The sequence below is a fragment of the Anas platyrhynchos genome, chromosome W (assembly GCF_047663525.1).
Source record: "Anas platyrhynchos isolate ZD024472 breed Pekin duck chromosome W, IASCAAS_PekinDuck_T2T, whole genome shotgun sequence".
NCBI lineage: Eukaryota > Metazoa > Chordata > Aves > Anseriformes > Anatidae > Anas > Anas platyrhynchos.
In genome coordinates this window covers 1,518,876-1,541,568 of record NC_092620.1, presented here as the reverse complement: position 1 = coordinate 1,541,568, position 22,693 = coordinate 1,518,876, and the positions used below count along the sequence as shown (strand labels likewise).

The 22,693-nt window shown below is 44.3% G+C and overlaps 2 protein-coding genes across 9 annotated transcripts in view; one reads left to right on the top strand and one right to left on the bottom strand.

The window, feature by feature from the left end:
• LOC119712996 (immediate early response 3-interacting protein 1) overlaps positions 1-22,693 on the top strand; it is a 349,750-nt gene that overhangs the window by 278,209 nt on the left and 48,848 nt on the right. The window lies entirely within an intron of this gene.
• Positions 1-22,693, bottom strand: part of LOC101803787 (mothers against decapentaplegic homolog 2) — a 60,523-nt gene that overhangs the window by 13,403 nt on the left and 24,427 nt on the right. For 7 of the 8 annotated variants that reach the window (XM_038169592.2, XM_038169601.2, XM_038169593.2 and 4 more), the window contains 2 exons: positions 1,359-1,448; positions 15-208 (listed from right to left, as the gene is read on the bottom strand). In XM_038169592.2, coding sequence (XP_038025520.1) covers positions 15-208; positions 1,359-1,448 — 284 coding nt within the window. The remainder of the gene's footprint in view (positions 1-14; positions 209-1,358; positions 1,449-22,693) is intronic. The other variant, XM_038169600.2, reaches the window with a different exon arrangement.

Here is a 22,693-nt window from a genome sequence, read left to right as displayed (position 1 = left end):
AACAGTCTTCCTACCTGGTGTCTCTACTCTCTGGTAGTGGTAAGGGTTTACACATACTTCATCCTTTTTAAGATTAAAAGCATATTCGCAGTTTTCAATTGCTTTAAGTTCATGGTGACTGTGAAGATCTGGCCAGCGCCACAAACGACAGTAAATAACATGTGGTAATCCTTTACGATGAGATACCTGTAGTCGGCCATCGAGAGATCTACATGGGAAAGATGTTGAGAAGTATTTACAGACTGCATGCTGTCTCTTAATCACTCAAACAACAGTGTACGCACATGGGAAAGGCAGTTTGTTCATTTTCAGAGTTCACACAATTGACACTATTAGTAACATTTGTACTCTTGTTAAAAGACTTCAGATGAGACAAGTGATGATATCAAACAGCATTTTTACTTTTTTGAAGATGTTCAAATTATTGCCAGTGAACTTATGGTTCAATAAAAGCCACTTTTACCTCCAACCAAGTATTTAGGATAATTGCTTCACGTACATTTTTAAAAGTCAAAAGACAATTGTTGAAAGAAAAACACACATTTAATAGTCCCTCCAGTTTCTAAACCACAAGGCTTTGCTGTGGCACAGATGCTTTATTACTTTAAGCATAAGAATTCCCACAGGACTGCAAATAAGCCTCTAAACAGTCAGCTGCCCACGTGATCCACATGGCAGTATAACTGTAATGCAAAAAGCATGAACACACATCTCGTAAGGGCTGTACAGCTTATCGTCTTGACTTCATCTGCCTTGCTACCAGCTGAAAATGTTTTAAGACTGACTGCATATGCTTACACAAATGCAGATGTTTATGATCGTTATGGAATGGGAGACAAACGTCAATACACAAATCAAGTAATGTGACATGAAAAAAAATAAAGACCCTGTTTAGAATTTGCCCACCATTAACTACTGAAGAATTTACAAACAGTTCTTTAGTAGCTCGTATCTGAGCCAATTAGCAAGGCTTAACTGAAAGCTTGCGGCATACAAAGCAGTTTAAACACTCTGTAAAGATTAGGTCTAAAGAATTGAGTAGCCCAACTTTGTTGATATAAATACCAAATCACATTAGAGCTTGCATTTAACAAGTCTTCCCATTCTTTCAACGGCACTGGCATGAAAAAGGAATTAGATTTTTCTGGAATTTCTGGAATTAGATTTTCATTGGTCAAAACATCAGCTGAGAACACCTGGATTTCTACACTGGCAAGCAAATATTTTAAAATGCTGCACCATGAGAGGCCTAGGAAGCATTTTAGTCTATTTTAAAGCTAAAGCATCCCATTACAGACCCTCCAAATCCAATCCCTCCCACAAGATTTCTATGATGTGATAGAGGGCAGAATATTCACCTGGTTTGTTCAGAGAAGCTGTAAAGGCCTGTTGTATCCCACTGATCTATCGTGTTTGGTGTACTCAATCCCCAAATTTCAGAGCAAATGCTGTGCATAAATTGAAAACAAAAACAAAAAATTGATATGAATATGGAACATGGTTATTCAAAACACCATGATGTCAAACATGGAAAAATGTACAGAATACTTCCTTTCACATAGAAGATAGAGCATTATTAGACTTGCATTTAAACAGACATCTCATGCTATATTTTCTATATGAAGGAGGCTATCAAAATGGAACACGATTCAAGGTAAATGATAATGTTTTTAAAAGGTGAACAAGTTTTCTGACCAAGTAGTCAATACAGCTGCAATGTTCCTTAAAACAGGCAGAACTTTAGCCTAGCTCTTAAAATTCAGTTATCAAGGGTAGTTTCAGGTCTGTTTTGTTTTTGTTTTTAAATATAAGCTGCCCTAAAATTACTAAGGCCATGTGTATCTGAATCATCACAGCCTAACTTTAAGGTACCATCACTTCAGCAGTTTCATTCTCCATGCACATACTAGTTTACTGCTTTTCCCAAAACAGGAACACTCACTGAAAAAAAACATGTTGCAGTTGATATTTCACACTATTTTACATACTCCCCTTGATTAAATAACTGAAAACTATTTTATACCACATATAAAACATAAAATACAACTCTGTAACACTGTAGTAAATATTTTAAGTCTTAATGATAGAACAACAAACCTAATTGTTAAACCAAGCAGGAGGAAATGAGAGAAATATTTCTTCACCAAACTGGTTCAACAACAGTCAGAAGTAAAGAAAAAGGAGCCTCCCCAGTGACAGGCACAGACTAAAAGCACCAGATTTAAGCAAAGCAAGAAAACAGCACAGGCTTATAAATGGGCAGCACATTTTCAGAGACATAGCTTTATCTTGGGTGATCACATATGTGCTCTGTGACCACTGGAAACTGATGGTTTATTTCACTTAAGTAACACACAAGTAGACTTGACACCTCAGAAACAAAGAGAATTTGGACGACAAGCAACTTACAACTCCACTAGCACAAAGCTTGAAATTTGACCGGCTGCTACGTTACCTCTGAAGTTAAGAACCTCTGAAAAGTTGCAGCAGAAAGAAGAGAACACAAGTTCACCAAACTCCTGGTTTTAAATATAGGCTTTGCTAAATATTGTGTTTTTGTTGTTTTTTGTTTTTTGTTTTTTTCATTTAAGCTACTAATCTTAGCTGATACACTCATAAGTTTGGATTGGGTGCTCAAGGGAATAGAAGTCAGGTAGGTATTTTTATTTCTCCTCCCTACACAGGGAAAATTCATTAGTGTTATGAAACAAAAGAGCAGACAGCACAGCATTATATTTAAAATCATCTTTAGGACAGACAACCACTTCAATTGCATGGTGACTTCAATAAAACTTAAGTGCGGACTACTGGCAAAGGGAAGGAATGGTTCTGGTCCCCTTCATGCTCATCCCACATGCCTCACTTCTAATACCACCCCAGGGATGCTGAAATGTTCGTGCAATTGAGCAGTGAATCAAAGCAATGAACATAACAGACATGGCAGAAAATTCAAGTTTTTTGATTTGCTTTTCAGCCAGATCAGTTCTTCTACTCACTGTGGAGCTACACAAGCACTGCAGAGGAAGAATGAGATTGTGACTTGTGACAGCAGCTTGCACTTAATGACAAAAAGAAACGTCCAACAAAACATGGCCTTTCACATTTTACTGCCAACGGATACAAGTGTAAGTCCTATGCTAGATGAACTTCTGTCTTTTTGCAGCAGCAGACAGCCACATGCAAAGCCCCATTCTCCAACACCCAGCCCTCCAATAAAAGCTAACTGCCCTGAACTAGTTACATCTACCTAAAACACCAGCAGAAAGGACAGCTCTCTGGCCAGAATCAGAGCAGGCAGAAGAGGGACGCTGACCACTGGCAGAGCCTATAACCTCTCTCATTCAAGTTCCTAAACTGCCTCCAGGACAGCAAGCTGCCAGAAGCTGTACAAGGACAAAATGATTGCCTTGCAGACACATAAGCAGCCCGTGGGACATCAGTACAGTGCAGGGATGCTCCCTGTGTCCTTAAATGTGCACCACTGCTGCTTGTAAGACAGATTATCATGCACATGAAATGAGAAGAGCAATCAGCAGAGTGTGCTGCATATTAACTGACACAGCCAGCCCTGACAGCTTACTACCTTTGAGCAACAGATCCTTTATACCAAGTAATGCTCCAAAGCTGATGCTATCACATAATTTACGTTCCTAAAATTGAGGGGTGCATCACTGGTATAAGTGCAACATGCCACAGAGTTGCTTCACAAGACTCAAGTCAACACATTCAAAAGTAAAATTTTATAGCCCTTAGAGCATGATGAACAATACCTTATGTTGTTAATTTTTCTCTATAAATATTTGAACTATCAAAGTTGATAGCATATTCCAAGCCCTATGAAAAGAAACAGTATTCAGAAGTGACTGCATGATGGATCCATAACTTGCACTGAAACCCAGGACACCCCAGAAAAAGAAGATGGCAAGGAAACAGGTGGGAGTGTTGGAAAAGGGGGCGCAGGAAAAGCAATCAGTTCAGAGCAAAAACTGCTCCATCACTCAGCGTCTTATGAAATATATTGTCTTCCAGGACCTGTGTCTACTTCGAGCTGGAATCAATATCAATGGGTTACTGGCTTATCTACACTAGGACTACATTCCAGGTCAAAAATGCACAAGCATGTGGAGCAATTGCCTAAAGTTACTAGGAAAATTAAACTAATATTCACGTTTTAAAGAAAATGTACAGCACTGAAGAGGCTTTCAGGGTAGAGTGTAGCTGTATTACCTGAGCGTTCCCTAGGCTGCCAACCTTAGATGATATCGCACTGGGGGAACCTGGTGTGCTGGCTCTAAGGAACAGTACGGGGCGTAGAGTGGAGTGGAGACACCACGGCTAGGCTCTGTGACAAGAGGGGGGGACTCGATTGTTCTTGTGCACACCAAGACCAATAAACTGCACTTTTTGCTACCCTGAGCCAAGGACCTGTCATGTTCTGACAAATGCTATACTCTAGTGTACTTTTTCTCATTATAATATCATTATAATATCATTATAATATCATTATAATACCAAAACGCACCTCCATCCCAAAAGCTACCCACCTCCAAGGTGCGACCACCCCTCACTGAGCATGCGCTCTGAATTTCTCAGAGCCTATTCCTTTAAACAAAAGCAAGAAAACTTTTCAATCATAACTAAGAAATGCTTGACTAAAGTTACTCAAGCTCCACCTAAAAGATAGAAAATAATATAAATTGGCCTAAGAGAGAGGGGATGTTAGGGAAGATACCATCCCGAGGACCTCCTGACTCCTGGGATCAGTTGATGGGCTGAACCTCCCCCCTCCCCACCTCATTGGGATGCCTTTGGGTGAGATTTGAACATCTGGCTATACTGGGTGTCTCCATGGAAACTTAGAAATCTCTATAGAGTCTTTGCCTTTTAACACGTTAATTTCCAGGCTGCACACCTGCGTATTTCATGCTTGTTAGCTTGCTTTTGCAGACAGTCACTATCACCGGCAATCCAAAGAACATGTGTACCTGTTGCTGTAATAAATTGCACTGAACTGCATCGTTCCTAGCTGTGATAGTTCTCATTGAGCGGGACTAGAGTGAGGGCATGTTACACTGTAGGAAAATTCAGGATAGTTCAGTACCCTGAATCCAACCAGACCTGTATCAGTTAATCAGCTAGACACCTTAACACAACAAACCACTACAGAGTCTACAGGAAACATATGATCTGTATGAGCAAATGTAGTTTATTTTACCATTCATTGGGAGAAACACCCAAGGAAATTAAGTGGTTTCTCCACTCTCCTCAAACAAGATCCACTATCCAAGAGGTGCAAGACTTCCTCCTACTACGTCACCCAGCCTAAGGACTCTTAATATTCATACACATATATTCAGAATGAGATTTCTGACCACCATCAAAACATTCTTCACACAGAGCACCTCCATTAGCCTGCAGTTACTGCTCCTAATAGTGCTCATTCACGCATAAGCAATAGACTGGTGGAAGGCCGAGACTCCTATTCATTCCAGATTGCTGGTAACTGTAAAGAAGGTAACTAAAGAAAGTAACTGCATTCTGAAAGATGCTTGAGCAGCCACTAAAACCATCTAATAAAACAGGAAGCTGTCCTGGTTTCAGTTAGGACAGAGTTAATTTTCTTCCTAGTAGCTGGTAGAATGCTATGTTTTGGCTTAAGATGAGAAGAGTGCTGATAACACCCCGATGTTTTAATTGTTGCAGAGCAGTGCTTACACCAACCCAAGGATGTTTCAACTTCTCACTCTGTCCTGCCAGCGGGCAGGCTGGGGGTGCCACAAGAGCTGGGAGGGGACAGACACAGGACAGCTGACCCAAACTGGCCAAAGGGGTATTCCATCACATCTGTCGTCATGCTAAATATATAGGGATGGCTAGCTGGGGGGAGGAGGGCCGGACTGCTCGGGGTTAGGCTGGGCATCGGTCAGCAGGTGGTGAGCAATTGCATTGTGCATTACTTGTTTCGTACACATTATTAGCAGTAGTACAATTATCATCATTACGGTTATTATTGTTGTTATTATTATTTTCCTGTCTTAATAAACTGTCTTTATCTCAACTCACGGGTTTCACTTTCCTATTTTTCTCCCCCATCCCAGAGAGGGAGGGGGGAGGGTGAGCGAACAGTTGTGTAGTGTTCAGCTGCCGGCCGGGTTAAACCACAACAGCCCTTTTGGCGCCCAACTTGGGGCACAAAGGGTTGAGATAACGACAGAACTGACCAGAGTGTGTTAAACTAAAATTGGTATTAGACCTAATTAATAGTTGTTAGTCATAATGCTGATTGCTTTAATCTTAAGTCTGCTGCGCCTGTTTCCAAATTGAGTATTATAACACATTATTTTCCATATGTGCTCTCTGTCATGTTGTTTATTCTCTCCGGGCCCTGGTTTAAGAACATTATGGTACTGTGCGGTGTAACAGTGGCAGAGGGTATTCCAACCCCTGTGGCAGACCCTGTAGCTGGGTCAGAGAAACAAGCTGTAGCAGTGCAAATTGCCCCTCTAGAGAAAAAATGAAATTAAAAAATGGTATAGAGATTCAGGTCGTTTAGAACGCAGAGAGTCTTCTGCCAAATCTAGGTATAGAGATGATGATGCTGGGCCATCAGGGATTCGGGAGGAGGAAGATGAGGATGCTGAAAAATTAACAGTAACTACCCGAAACCTATACCAGCGTGAACTACGAGATGTGCAAAAAGATTTTGGTCGCTACATAAGTGAGCAGCTTGTCACCTGGCTGCTCCGGTGCTGGGACTCTGGAGCCAATTGCGTGGAATTAGAGGGCAGGGAAGCCAGATGGCTAGGATCCCTTGCTAGAGATGCAGGCATTGACAAAGCAATTGCAGATGGAGCACAATCTCACAGCCTCTGGAGGCGTCTCCTCTCAGCTGTGAGGGAAAGGTATCCCTTCAAGGAAGAACTTTTATGTCTACCAGGCAAGTGGACCACTATGGAGAAGGGAATCCAGTACCTGAGGGAATTAGCCCTACGGGAAGTGATTTATGAGGACCCAGACCTCAGACAAACATCCACAGATCCAGATGAAGTCAGGTGTACACGACCCATGTGGCGGAAGTTTGTATGGAGTGCACCATCATCGTATGCCAGCTCATTGGCAATAATGGCCTGGAAAGAGGATGAGGAACCCACAGTGGATGAAGTGGCTAAACAACTCCGGCAGTACGAAGAAAGTCTCTCCTCTTCCTTACAGGCCTGCGTCTCAGCTGTGGAGAAACTTTATGACAAGGTCCACCAACTTAAAGAGAATCTATCTTCCTCCCCACCCGAACAAACCAGTGTCCACCAACTAAAAGAGAACACTGTGGAGAAACTTTCTGAAAAGGTTCACCAACTTGAAGAGAGATTATTTTCCTCCCCACCTGTACAAAGCAGTGTCTCAGCTATCAGGGGTAAGCGGTCATCCACACAAGGAAGACGATATGGTGGGTACTCACCCCGTGCCACCCTGTGGTTTTACTTACGAGACCATGGAGAGGACATGAGAAAATGGGATGGAAAATCTACCACGACCCTAGAGGAACAGGTACGTGAGTTGCAAAAGGAAACAATCGGGAAAAAGGGAATCTCTGAAAAGTTTGCTGCTCCAACTTCTAGCAGACAGTCCTTCAAATGCAGAAACAAAGAAGATTCTGACCAGGATTAGGGGGGCCCTGCCTCCAGCCAGGGGGAGGAAAGGGACAATCGAGTTTATTGGACTGTGTGGATTCGATGGCCTGGCACGTCAGACGCACAGAAGTATAAGGCTTTAGTAGACAGCGGTGCACAATGTACTGTAATGCCATCGAGCAATAAAGGGCCAGAGCCCATCTGTATTTCTGGAGTGATAGGAGAATCTCAGCAGTTGACTGTATTGGAGGCTGAAGTGAGTCTGACTGGGAATGAGTGGCAAAAGCACCGCATTGTGACTGTCCCAGATTCTCTGTGTATCTTTGGCATAGACTATCCTAATTAGAAGAGGATTTTTCAAGGACCCAAAAGGGTTCCGCTGGGCTTTTGGCATAGCTGCCTTAGAGACAGAGGGCATTAAACAATTGTCTACCTTGCCTGGTCTCTCAGAGGACCCCTCTGTTGTGGGGTTGCTGAGGGTCGAAGAACAGCAAGTGCCAATCGCTACCACAACTGTGCACCGGCGGCAATATCGCACTAACCGAGACTCCCTGATTCCCATCCATAAGCTAATTCGTCAATTGGAGAGCCAAGGAGTGATCAGCAAGACTCATTCACCTTTCAATAGTCCCATATGGCCAGTGCGAAAGTCTAATGGCGAGTGGAGACTAACAGTGGACTATCGTGGCCTGAACGAAGTCACGCCACCACTGAGTGCTGCAGTGCCGGACATGCTGGAACTTCAGTACGAACTTGAGTCAAAGGCAGCCAAGTGGTATGCCACAATTGATATCGCTAATGCATTTTTCTCCATCCCTCTAGCAGCAGAGTGCAGGCCACAATTTGCCTTCACTTGGAGGGGAGTCCAATATACTTGGAATCGGCTGCCCCAGGGGTGGAAACACAGCCCTACCATTTGCCATGGGCTGATCCAGTCTGCGCTGGAGCAGGGGGAAGCTCCTGAACACCTGCAGTACATCGATGACATTATTGTGTGGGGTGATACAGCAGAGGAAGTTTTTGAGAAAGGGAAGAAAATAGTCCAAATCCTTCTGAAGGCCGGTTTTGCCATAAAACAAAATAAAGTCAAAGGACCTGCACGAGAGATCCAGTTTTGAGGAATAAAATGGCAAGATGGACGTCGTCAAATCCCAATGGATGCGATCAACAAAATAACAGCTATGTCTCCACCAACGAGCAAAAAAGAAACACAGACTTTCCTAGGTGTTGTGGGGTTTTGGAGAATGCACATCCCAAATTACAGTCTGATTGTAAACCCGCTCTACCAAGTAACCCGTAAGAAGAATGAGTTTGAATGGGGCCCTGAGCAACGACAAGCCTTTGAACAAATCAAGCAGGAAATAGTTCATGCAGTAGCCCTTGGGCCAGTCCGAACAGGACCAGATGTAAAGAATGTGCTCTACACTGCAGCCGGGGAGAACGGCCCCACATGGAGCCTCTGGCAGAAAGAACCTGAGGAAACTCGAGGTCAACCCCTGGGGTTTTGGAGTCAGGGATACAGAGGATCCGAGGCCCGGTATACTCCAACTGAAAAAGAGATATTGGCAGCATATGAAGGAGTTCCACCTGCTTCGGAGGTGGTTGGTACTAAAGCGCAGCTCCTCCTAGCACCCCGACTGCCAGTACTAGGCTGGATGTTCAAGGGAAGGGTCTCCTCTACGCATCACGCAACTGATGCTACCTGGAGCAAGTGGGTTGCACGGATTACTCAGCGGGCTCAAATATGAAACCCCAGTCGCCCAGGAATCTTGGAAGTGATTATGGACTGGCCAGAAGGCAAATACTTTGGGATATCATCAGAGGAGGAGGTGGGTCGTGCTGAAGAAGCCCCACTGTACAACAAGCTACCAGAGAATGTGAAGAAATATGCCCTGTTCACTGATGGGTCCTATCATACTGTGGGAATGCATTGGAGATGGAAGGCTGCTGTATGGAGTCCTACACGACGAGTTGCAGAAGCTGCTGAGGGAGAAGGTGAATCGAGTCAGTTTGCAGAAGTGAAGGCCATTCAGCTGGCTTTAGACATTGCTGAACGAGAAAAATGGCCAGTTCTCTATCTCTACACCGATTCATGGATGGTAGCAAATGCCCTGTGGGGATGGTTACAGAAATGGAAGCAAAACAACTGGCAGCGCAGGGGCAAACCCATCTGGGCTGCTGCACTGTGGCAAGATATTGCTGCTCGGGTAGAGAACCTGGCTGTAAAGGTACGCCACGTAGATGCTCATGTGCCCAAGAATCGAGCTACTGAAGAACATCAAAACAACCAGCAGGTGGATCAGGCTGCTAAGATTGAAGTGGCTCAGGTGGACCTGGACTGGCAGCATAAAGGTGAATTATTTATAGCCCGATGGGCCCATGACACCTCAGGCCATCAAGGTAGAAATGCAAAATACAGGTGGGCTCGCGATCAAGGGGTGGACCTGACCATGGACGCTATAGCACAGGTTATTCTTGACTGTGAAACATATGCTGCAATCAAGCAAGCCAAACGGTCAAAGCCTCTTTGGTATGGAGGACGATGGCTGAAATATAAATATGGGGAGGGCTGGCAGATTGATGACACCACACTCCTTCAAACTCGCAACAGCAAGCGCCACGTACTTACAATGGTGGAAGCAACCACCGGATGGCTGGAAACATATCCTGTGCCCCATGCCACCGCCCGGAACACTATCCTGGGCCTTGAAAAGCAAGCCCTATGGCAACATGGCACCCCAGAAAGAATAGAGTCAGACAATGGGACTCATTTCTGAAACAACCTTATAGACACTTGGGCTAAAGAACATGGTATCACATCCCCTATCATGCACCAGCCTCCGGGAACACTGAACGATGCAATGGGTGCTGAGACATTCAAAAATTGGGATATGCATTTGGCAAAGGCCACCTGGTTAGTCAATACTAGGGGATCTGCCCACCGAACTGGACCTGCCCAATCAAGCCTGTTACATACTGTAGAAGGGGATAAAGTTCCTGTAGTGCACATAAGAAATATGCTGGGTAAAACAGTCTGGGCTACTCCTGCCTCAGGAAAAGGCAAACCCATTCGTCGAATGGCTTTTACTCAGGAATCTTGATGCACTTAGTGGGTAATGCAAAAGAATGGAGAGGTCCAGTGTACACCCCAAGGAGATTTAATACTAGGTGTGAATAGCCCATGAATTGAACTGTATCATGTTAATTACTATATACTACTGTATGTCATCACTACCATGATTATTATATACCCTAGATGAAAATGGTGATTAATTAGAATGTATGGGAAAGAGCGTAACCTGAGCATGACATAAATGGTATGGAATAAGGGGTAGATAGACATCCTCATTTCAGTTAGGACAGAGTTAATTTTCTTCCTAGTAGCTGGTAGAATGCTATGTTCTGGCTTAAGATGAGAAGACTGCTGATAACATGCTGATGGTTTAATTGTTGCAGAGCAGTGCTTACACCAAGCCAAGGACCTTTCAGCTTCTCGCTCTGTCCTGCCAGTGGGCAGGCTGGGGGTGCAGCAGGAGCTGGGAGGGGACAGACCCAGGACAGGTGACCCAAACTAGCCAAAGGGGTATTCCATCCCATCTGACGTCATGCTGAACAATAGATAGGGGTGGCTAGTTGGGGAGAGGGGGCCAGACTGCTCGGGGAGAGGCTGGGCGTCAGTCAGTGGGTGGTAAGCAATTGCATTGTGCATTACTTGTTTTTTTTCACAGAATTTCTAGGTTGGAAGAGACCTCAAGATCATCGAGTCCAACCTCTAACCTAACACTAACAGTCCCCACTAAACCATATCCCTAAGCTCTACATCTAAACGTCTTTTGAAGACTTCCAGGGATGGTGACTCCACCACCTCCCTGGGCAGCCCGTTCCAGTGCCTAACAACCCTTTCAGTAAAGAAATTCTTCCTAACATCTAACCTAAAACTCCCCTGGCGTAACTTTAGCCCATTCCCCCTCGTCCTGTCACCAGGCACATGGGAGAACAGGCCATCCCCCACCTCGCTACAGCCTCCCTTAATGTACTTATACAGAGCAATAAGGTCACCCCTGAGCCTCCTCTTCTCTAGGCTGAACAAGCCCAGCTCCTTCAGCCGCTCCTCATAGGACTTGCTCTCCAGGCCCCTCACCAGCTTCGTCGCCCTTCTCTGGACCCGCTCAAGCACCTCAATGTCCTTCTTGTAGCGAGGGGCCCAAAACTGAACACAGTACTCGAGGTGCGGCCTCACCAGAGCCGAGTACAGGGGGACGATCACCTCCCTAGCCCTGCTGGTCACACTGTTTCTGATACAAGCCAGGATGCCGTTGGCCTTCTTGGCCACCTGAGCACACTGCTGGCTCATATTCAGCCGACTGTCCACCATCACTCCCAGGTCCTTCTCTGCCTGGCAGCTCTCCAACCATTCCTCTCCCAGCCTGTAGCTCTGCTTGGGGTTATTGCGCCCCAGGTGCAGGACCCGGCACTTGGCCTTGTTGAACTTCATACAGTTGACCTCAGCCCATCGGTGCAGCCTATCCAGATCCTCCTGCAGAGCCTTCCTACCCTCGAGCAGATCGACACACGCACCTAGCTTGGTGTCATCTGCAAACTTACTGAGGGTGCACTCAATGCCGTCATCCAGATCAGTGATGAAGATGTTAAAGAGGACCGGCCCCAGCACCGAGCCCTGGGGGACGCCACTAGTGACTGGCCTCCAACTGGACTTGGCTCCATTTACCACAACTCTTTGGGCCCGGCTATCCAGCCAGTTTCTAACCCAACGAAGCGTGCGCCAGTCCAAGCCAAGAGCAGCCAGTTTCTTGAGGAGAATGCTGTGGGAGACGGTGTCAAAAGCCTTGCTGAAGTCAAGGTAGACCACATCCACAGCCTTTCCCTCATCCACCCAGCGCGTCACTTTGTCGTAGAAGGAGATCAGGTTCGTCAAGCAGGACCTGCCTTCCATAAACCCATGCTGGCTGGGCCTGATCGCCTGCTTGCCCTTCAAGTGCCGCATGATGACTCCCAAGAGGATCTGCTCCATGAGCTTCCCTGGTACTGAGGTCAAACTGACAGGCCTGTAGTTCCCCGGGTCTGCCCTCCGGCCCTTCTTGTAGATGGGCGTCACATTTGCTAGCCGCCAGTCAGCTGGGACCTCCCCCGATAGCCAGGACTGCTGATAAATGATGGATAGGGGCTTGGCCAGCTCCTCTGCCCCATCGATTTGTGGACATCCAAGTGCCGTAGCAGGTCACCAACCAGTTCTTCGTGGATGGTGAGGGCCACATCCTGCTCCCCGTCCCCTTCCACCAGTTCTGGGTACTGGGTATCCAGAGAACAACTGGTATTGCCGCTAAAGACTGAGGCAAAGAAGGCATTAAGCACCTCCGCCTTTTCCTCATCTCTTGTAACTAAGTTTCCCCCTGCATCCAGTAAAGGATGGAGATTCTCCCTAGTCCTCCTTTTTGTGTTGATGTATTTATAAAAGCTTTTTTTGTTATCTTTAACAGCAGTAGCCAGATTGAGCTCCAGATGAGCTTTGGCCTTCCTAATCTTGTCCCTGCACAGCCTCGCTACATCCTTATAGTCCTCCTAAGTGGCCTGCCCAATTTTCCAAAGATTATAAACCCTCTTTTTTCTCCTAAGCTCAAGCCACAATTCTCTGTTGAGCCAGGCTGGTCTTCTTCCCCGCTGGCTCATCTTTGGGTGCATGGGAATAGACCGCTCCTGCGCCATTAGGATTTGCCTCTTGAAGAGCGCCCAGCCTTTCTGGACCCCTCTGCCCTTCAGAACCACCTACCATGGGACTCCACCAACTAGTGTCCTGAGCAGCCCAAAGTCAGCCCTCCGAAAGTCCAATACAGTGGTTTTACTGGTTCCCTTCCTGGCCCCGCCAAGAATAGTGAACTCCACCATTTCGTGGTCACTCTGCCCAAGACTGTTCCCGACAATCACATCCTCCACCAGTCCCCCTCTGTGAAGAGAAGGTCTAGCAGGGCACCACCCCTGGTAGGTTCACTAATCAGCTGCGTCAGGAAGCTATCTTCCACTTTCTCCAGAAACCTCCTAGACTGCTTCCTCTGGGCTGTGTTGTGCTTCCAGGATGTGTCAGGGAAGTTGAAGTCCCCCACGAGTACAAGCGCTGAGGATTTCGCAACTTCTGTCAGCTGCCTGTAGAACTCCTCATCCGTCTCCTCATCCTGGTTCGGCGGTCTATAGCAGACCCCGACCAGGACACTAGCCTTGTTGTCCCTGCCGATCCTAACCCAAAGGGACTCGATCTTGTCATTCCTAGCCTCGAGTTCTACAACATCAAAAGACTCTCTAATATAGAGAGCCACACCGCCACCCCTTCTGTGCTGCCTGTCCCTTCTGAAGAGCCTATAGCCAGGCATCGCAGCACTCCAGTCATGAGACTGGTCCCACCACGTTTCCGTGATGGCAACCAAGTCGTAGCCTGCCCGCTGCACGATGGCTTCCAGCTCCTCCTGTTTGTTACCCATGCTGCGTGCATTGGTGTAGATGCACTTCAGCTGGGCCTTTACCTTATCCTCCGGCCTTGCCATTGCTCCCCCTGGCACAGCCCCAACAGTCCTTGCTTCAGCCCCATCCCCCTTCTTACCTAGTTTAAAGCCCTATCAATGAGCCCCGCCAGCTCCTGGCCAAGGATCCTTTTTCCCCTAAAGGATAGGGACCCGTCTACGGCCATCAGGCCAGGTGCTGAGTAAACTGCCCCATGGTCGAAAAACCCAAGATTTCTGCGTAGGCACCAGCCCCGGAGCCACGTGTTTAACAGGTGGGCTTTCCTTGTCCTCTCCGTACCCCTCCCTGTCAACGTAGGGATGGACGAAAATACTACCTGCACTCCTGCTCCGTCCACTAACCGTCCCAGCCCCCTAAAGTCTCTTTTGATAGCCTTCAGACTTCTGTCATCAATGTCATCACTACCTGCCTGGACTATCACAAGAGGATAATAGTCTGAGGGGCGTACCAGGTTGGGAAGCTTCCTAGCAACGTCCCTGACCCTGGCCCCAGGGAGGCATCAGACTTCCCTACGGGTAGGGTCAGGCCGACAAATAGGGCCCTCTGTCCTCCTAAGGATAGAGTCTCCCACGACAATCACCCTTCTTTCTTTCTTGGTGGAGGCAGTCCTGATGCGTGGAGTCGACCTCCTCGCCCTAGGCATCCTCCTGGGAACACTTTCTATCTCTTCCTCAGTTGGTGGTCTCTCAATCTCCAGGGCCTCAAATCTGTTTCGTAAGGGCACCTGGGAAGGTGGGGCCGGAAGGGGAGGGCATCGCCTGCCATGTCGCGCAGGGACCTGTCTCCACTCCTCCTCAACTCCCAGATCCCCTCCCTCTGCCCGACAGCGACAGGGCAGGGGGTCCACCCCCATTTGGGGTGTCTCACCCCGGTACCTCTCCTTGAGGCCCTGCAGGGAATTGCTCCAGAAGTCTATCTCCCGCTCACATTCCCTGATGGCCCTCAGCCTCTCCACCTCCTCCTTGAGCTCCGTTTTGTATACGTTATTAGTAGTACTACTATTATCATCAGTATTTTTATTATTATTTTCCTGTCTTAATAAGCTGTCTTTATCTTCACTTATGGGTTTCACTTTCCCCTTTCTCTCCCCCATCCCAGAGAGGGAGGGGGGAGAGTGAGCAAACAGCTGTGTGGTGTTTAGCTGCCAACTCGGTTAAACCACAACCGAAGTACAGATTTAGTACACCCCAGAATAAATAGGAAACATTATCTCCTAAGCTTACCTTTCTGAAGTGTCCCAAACCCCTTAGGGGGAAAAGGCTCTTTCTTCGCTTTACTCCGTTAAGATTCCAGAAGAATCAAGGACTAACATCTGTACTCTTAAGTTAAATCTCATCTGGAAATGTTCCCAGACCATGGAACCCCTGGAACATGATCATGTATGCTAGAAAGCAGCTAGGACATTCCCCAGCACTGCACTGTGCCAATTAGTGCTCTCCCACTCAACTCCCAGGTCTGAGGGTCAGAACACAGTTGGGACAGCTTGCACTGAGCAGTTCAGCTGCAGCCACCGTGCCCTGGAAGGAAAGAGCATAAAAGCATACACACAGGCAGTCCCAAGCCAGTTGGCCTCTGTGCCTGCGAACATTCCCAGGCACATTTAATTTATTAGTAGTGAAGTATTTATTAGGAGTGAAGTAGCCAACAGGTATCACCATTTTACCTTTAGTGAGCAGGCTGCTCTTCAGGCTTCATGTTTTATAGAACAGTTTTTTTTTTTTTTCTTCTTTGTTTTGTACCCATGGCTTACCACTGCTGCAATATACAATCATTGTTTCCAAAATATATTTTGACTCCTGCAGCCAAGCAGGACTTAAATCTTTCCTGTGTAGACAGGGCTTAAATATACTCCAAAATACAAGCTCAGCGCAAATACACCTCCTCCCAGCAGAGTGGGCATGTTTGTTCCAAGGAGCATTTTATAGCTGGTCTCAATACTATTTAACTGTTGACATAAACAAGGTCAACTACTCAAAAGCTAGTTTTGCTGATGATTTTTATTTACTCATTTTAAATAATTTCAATACAGATTTAGATTAGCAAATCATCATATTCTGTGGCCTCCTGCACTTCAAACAAGCTTGCTTTGTGATACTAGCATTGCTGCTTTTGCAGACCCTACAAAATTGAGTTTATTTTAAAGAGACTTTAAGAATTAAAACAATCAATTTGGCTTAATTTTTCATGTATTCTTCTTTTGCTAGAACTTCAGATGAAGGAGAAATGCTCTAAAGATACTTGCACCAACAAACTGCTAAACACAGGGTTTTTCAGGGAAAAGTTAATGTTCTAGCAAACATTTGCTACACTCTCAACCTGGGAAAACTCAGCCCTGCGATTCCAATGTCAGGACTGACCAGAACACAGATGTAGTGAAGAAAAAGTCAGACAAGTTATAACTGGGTGGAACCAACACTACTTCTGTCTAAGCCTTTCCCTAAATGGGAAGGGCTGTAAGAGCTGGAGTTTCAACTTTTTTATCTGCTTATAAGGAGCAGCATCTCAGATGATATTACACAATTCTGATAAGAAGAATCTTTAATCTTTTATCAGCATGCAACAGCACAAGGTATGCCTTCAATTCTTCTATTTCATCATTTCCTTTAACAGAAAAATCCAAGCTCCAAAAATCCATACTCTGGGCAAGAAATTACCTAAACAGCAGAGAGCTGTAGCAACACTTCACAATTTTGAGACAAAGTGCCCAAACCACTTCTCTTTAGTAAGACACACAATACTGACACATAGGAAAAACATAGGTGCAGGAAGAACAAAGATAACCAAAACGTCTTTGTATTATGTAAGTCTACATGGTAGAGATAATGATCCCAATCAGCATGAACAGTACAAGCTATCTTACTTATATCAAGTAAGCCTACTATTCAAGCCTACTACAGAAATAGGCATCTACTTCAAATATGAGTTTTTAACCTGCCCATAAAGAATGAACACATAAAGAATGAACATGGACAAAAGTAGTTTGAACCACGCTTAAGCAAGATGATTGCCTTTTTTTTTTAAACTCATATACTTACTAGAAGAATCAATGCCTGTATCAGAATCCATAATAATGAGATATACACTGTAAAGGATGAAGTAGTCTAGAGTAGATGGAGTGCATCAACGGGAAAACAGACTGAAGACAGATTTTTTTATTTGCAGTACGATTAGTGGCAAAGGACACTGCCCATTGAGGTGGAAAAAGGAACAGAATAAGGTACTGCTTTCAATTTCCTGAAAGATGTATTGCCAACCATCATATTAATATTAGTCTGTGACAGTATGATCTCATCTTAGCAAATTCAGGAAGCCATTCGCATTCTGATTTGCAGTGGCACTAATTCTGAATTAGAAACCCCCATGACTGGAGATGCATCAACACAGAACAGTCCACAGCCTTTGCAGATGTCCAGATGCCAACTAATAAAGCCTCCTCAGCTTGGTGTTTGCCTAATCAGGTTCAGTTCCTCAGCACAGCTAAAAGCCAGATGTACTAATTTGCAAGATCCAAGTGCTGTTTGATGCTGTGGTCACAGCTATTTGGACAAGCTGACACTGCACTGCATACACTCCAAGATATCCCTGTACTTTCCCCAAGTGCATTTGCAAAATAGATGATACGCATACGGACAAAGGTGGTAGGTCTTGTCAATGATATCCAGTTGTGCAGAAATGTTTATTGAAGGTTATAGCTGAAAGAACCTGAACTCAGCACAATTTTAAACAGTACTGCGTGTGCATCAGAATAGTTACACATGTAATACACAGACATCAGCTTGAACAGGTAGCTACTATTGTGAATTTAAGCTTTTTCCTGAGTGACAGATTGAACAAAGCAACCCTCTTACCACTAAAACTGTTCACAGTATTGGAAACACTGCATGCTTTAGGTACTTTCTGTGTACTAAATGAAGTACTTGCAACAAACACTACATCAGATGCAAGTTCGGTGGAACCACTTCAAAGACATTTACATATCAAGTAGTAGAAGCTCTCTATAAAAATTGGTAAATATTGTCACAGCTCAAGCATAACTGCAATTCCATGTTACTCTTCAGTCCTGCAAAGAAACAGGATGACTGTACAGGAGCTGGAAGGCATGGAGTTGACAGTCGCTTCCTTAACTGAAGTGGTAGCACTAGAAAGATGAAAAATGAAATTTGAAAAGCAAAGTTCATCACATTAGCTAAAGTCTGTATTACTCAGGAATCATCACATAAAAGTCTTGGACACTGACCTCCCCTATTTGTTAGGCACTACACTTGAACTCCTGATTTTTTTCCTGGACCATACTCTTCAGAGTCCACAGCCAGTAACAGGTTTGCAAGTTCACTTTCAAGGTAATCTTTTCCATTCATCTTTCTCCTGCACCTTAACCTCAACAGGCCTTTCTACCACCAAAGGTAGTTGCCCCTACCTTTTCCTGAGGCATTTGTAGTGCTGGAGCTGCCACTGAAAGAAAAACAATTTCAGCAAATTGTGACAGTACTCCTTTTATTCACTTTTACATGGGAGACAAGAATAAGTTAATTTCCTAAATTCAAAGCTTTTCTAGAGTTTTGAGCCTGACACTTATGTTTTCACTCAATTTTACTCAAAGTGAGAAAAATGCAAATGAAGATGAAGTGTTCACTTGCAGTAAAGAAGTTACTTAGTACAGGCACACAAACATTTCCATAGCAGCCTACCAGTTACAGGACTTACTACCTTCACTGAGATTTTGTCACAGGGGCAGGAAGGAGGTACAGAATTGGTTATAACAAAAATTTGTTCTTGAAGTAAAACTATCCAAAATTCAGTTAGAACACTAAAAAAAAACGGTTACCAGACTTACAGAATCCAATTTTCTCATAAGAAAGGAGCAAGTTACATTGCCTTAACATTACTCATGGCTACTTCTGTAAAATTTGCCTCAGAAAACAGGTTAATGTCTATAGACTGAAGACCTGTATCTTTTATTTAATTATGTAAGATCTTAAGTTTAAGACCTTATACACAACACAGAGAACTGGAAAACAAGAACACAGTTATATTAACTTAAGCTCCAGTTCAGCACTGGTATAGCTGGATCGAAGTTGCACTTCTGTGAGGACACTGTCCTTTACTCCACTGATACTAAGAAAAAGATCAACTGGTAGTTGAAAGAACTGAATCCTTCTTCCTCTTCTGCTGGTTTCTTCCTGATGACCACTGGGGTTCAAAAACCCATAAAGCTCAGAGGGATGCATACAAAGGGGTATGCCAAACCTATGGAACAAGGGTCTTGAAGATAACAGGAAAGATGGATTTGAAATGCTGAGAGATAATACAGATTAATCAAGATAAGCAATCAAAAAGATTCATGAATTACGTCAATTATATTCAGCACAGTTAACCTCCTATGAAATCTGCCTGATCATGGTTTCCTTAATTCCAGGTTTCAAAGGAAAGTATGCAGCTACTTTTATATTCCAACTTGACATTCCTTCCTATATACTGGCAGCTAGCATTTCTCCATATTACAGGCTAAAACATCTGCATCATCCAGCAGCAATGCCAATTACACTACCTGTATTTGCAAACAGCATCTCAGCTAGCTGTACAGCCAGTTGTCTGAACAAAAGCTCCCTGTAAAGTATACTTTGGCTCACTTAAATGCCTCAGCTACTGAATTACATGTTGCTCGTAGTTTATTTTCCCCATGCTGGGGTGGCAGGGAAAAGATTATCTGCACTCAGATCTGTTCTCAGTTAGAAAACATTAAAATTTGCATTGCTATTGCAGATCTGTTTAAGTTGTTTTCATGAGATCTAGCCTACTCCTCTTTGGATCCCGCATTGTTTTGCATTCCAGCAGAACTGACCAGTACATTTCCATCAGCCTACATTATAGTGACAATATCATCTGCTCACTTAAATATAAATAAGCAGACATACACATTCATCAACTGGCATGACTTAAAGCTATAGCAGTACATTTCTGTTTGTGAATATTGTGAAGTAACACAGAAATACTAATCTCCTTTTCTTGTGTAAAGACTTGGGAATTTAGTATGAAATTATTTTTCTAAGCACCAGCTAGAGTGATGAGCTAATATCTTGACCAATGCTGAATAAAAGCACAAGCCTGAATTCCTCTTAAAAATCACTTAGACAAATCTGCAGTGGCACTCATTAAAAGGAGCTGGACACAACTCTTCCAATGAGACCGTTCTGTGATAGACACAAGTAGAGAAACAGACCACTAGGAAAAAAAAAAGAAATTCAGTTAAAGGATAGTATTGGCAACCATAGTAAACAGGTACTTGGACAGAAGTATAGGTGGGCAGTTAGACAGCTACCAGATTCTCTCATTCTTCAAAGGAAGCAACAGAGCCTGTTAAGGATAGGAAAAGGATATTAAGTAATGTCTAAAGGAGACCTGAACTGCAGAAGAGAAAGCTCTTACAGAACTGAGAGCACAGTTTTCTCTCTCAGCACAAATTCAACAAAACAATAGCAATACTGGCAGCTGGGCACTCACCTCCCACAATTATGAGTGCTTCCTCAAGTACCTCCAACCCCTTCAATTTACTTTTATTTGTAAGTAGCCCTCAATACATTTAAAAAAAAAAAAAAAGCTTTGTTCCACCTCTCTCCCAGAATCCAAAATCCAGACTTTTCTTCCAGCATATGCAACACAGATTATTTGTTCAGAACAGTAACTGTACCTTTTCTCCCTGCCTCCTTCCTTCCCACACAAACGCTGAAGACATACTATAGCCAAGAAATGATGTGCACAGATGTGCATACTGAGTAGAATATAAGTCAGGAACCATTACACAACTCTCCTCTTAATCAGAGCCCTTTCAAGGAAAAGAAGTTGACATTGAATTTTATGTAACACATTAAAAAAGTTACATCAAATACAAAATTCATCATTTGAACTGTGGAAAATGACTTAAGTAACCTTCCTTATAAGTAGAAGTGTGCTAAAAAATAAACACATCAAAATAACCAGAAAAGCAGGAGCTGTGGGATACAGTTAACCTCTCTAACACTATGTGAAAGAGGGGAAAAAAGTCCTTGAACAATGCCATTTACTTTAGCTTAAACTCCACGGATGTCCACATGGGACACAGAAGTGGAAGGTGAGGTACAAAAGACTCTGTTAGAGGCCAACAGCAGGGCCACCCATTGCCTAGAGGAGGGCCAGCAGCTGTTTTCTCCCAGCCCTGCATAGTGCCAGGCCAGGCCAGCCACTCAGCTCAATGAACAGCATCTGCTTCTCCTGCCTTTTCTCAAGGCACACTTCTTCCTGGTCACATGTTCAACAAACTGCCAACAAAGGCAAAAGTACAGATATAAGGCCCCTTTTCAAAGCACTTTATTCTCCCTTCTCCCAAATCTCAATGTGCTAGCCCACTGCTGTCAGACAAAATAAAGCAGCCATCAACAACGAGCATTACCTTTATTTTTTTCCCCTCAGTACCAGATGCTTGGATAGATAGCACCACACAGTTCAAGAACAATTTTTCCAGGGTGCCATGGAAACCAAGCAGAAGGAAACCATTTATTTTTCTTACTGTCCACATTGCCTGTTTAGATGCACATCTTATCAAGGGGTCTTCACTCCCCGTTCAAAGCCAGGCAGAGAGCAACCTGCAAACTTGTAAGCTTCCAAAGAGCAAGGTCAGGCAGCACAGAGGTGGTGCTCGGGACCAAGAAACAGAATGCAGCACAGATCAGTCTCTCTTAAGAGTCAGCAGAGAGCTGGCCACAAGTCTAAGCCTTGTGCTAGAGAGTGAATGCAGGGAGCACACAGAAGCAGCTTATGGAAATCATAAGCTAACAGCTCTGCTGGGAAACTTGCCCTGCAGTTCCCCACTCCAAAGTAACTGCTTTGAGCAGCTGTAACTTATCTCATGAACTCTGAGCAAACTTGCTGGCAATAAGACGAACCACAATGTAGGTTTAGCCTTCCTAATGAAATATTCAAAAAAGCCATCAAAAAGTGACTTTAAGAAGCCCCACGTCCAGTGGGAGTTACAAATGCACAACAACATTCACAACAGCAACTCCCTGAGACTAACCAGGCAGAAAAAAGTAGACCAATACATAGCCCCACAAACTCTAAGAATGCAGGTTTGTACTTTGAGATGTTATTTCTGAAATGCTAACTCTGAATTCTTATGCTGCTTTCATTTGTTCAACTATTGTATCCAATAAAAGCTTTCTGACTGCTAAATTACTTGGCAGTTTCTCCTGCTACCCTCAGAAATGTAAATACAGCACTTCAACTGGGACAGAAGCATGTAATTTTGAAATTCCCACAACTGAAAATACTGTGTTCATTATGTGTCTGAGTGAGCTAATATTAATATATCTGTATTTCATCTGAGAACATCATACTGAAATCTTCTGTCAGGAAGTCCAAAGACATTTAAGGTATCAGAAGGCCACCACACATCCTGAAAGAAATACAGGATCACAGCTTTATTATTGGAGTAAAGGAAGACAGAGAGACATGTTCTGAAAATGCCTGTTTCGGAAATAACCTTTCAGAGCTCTGGATAG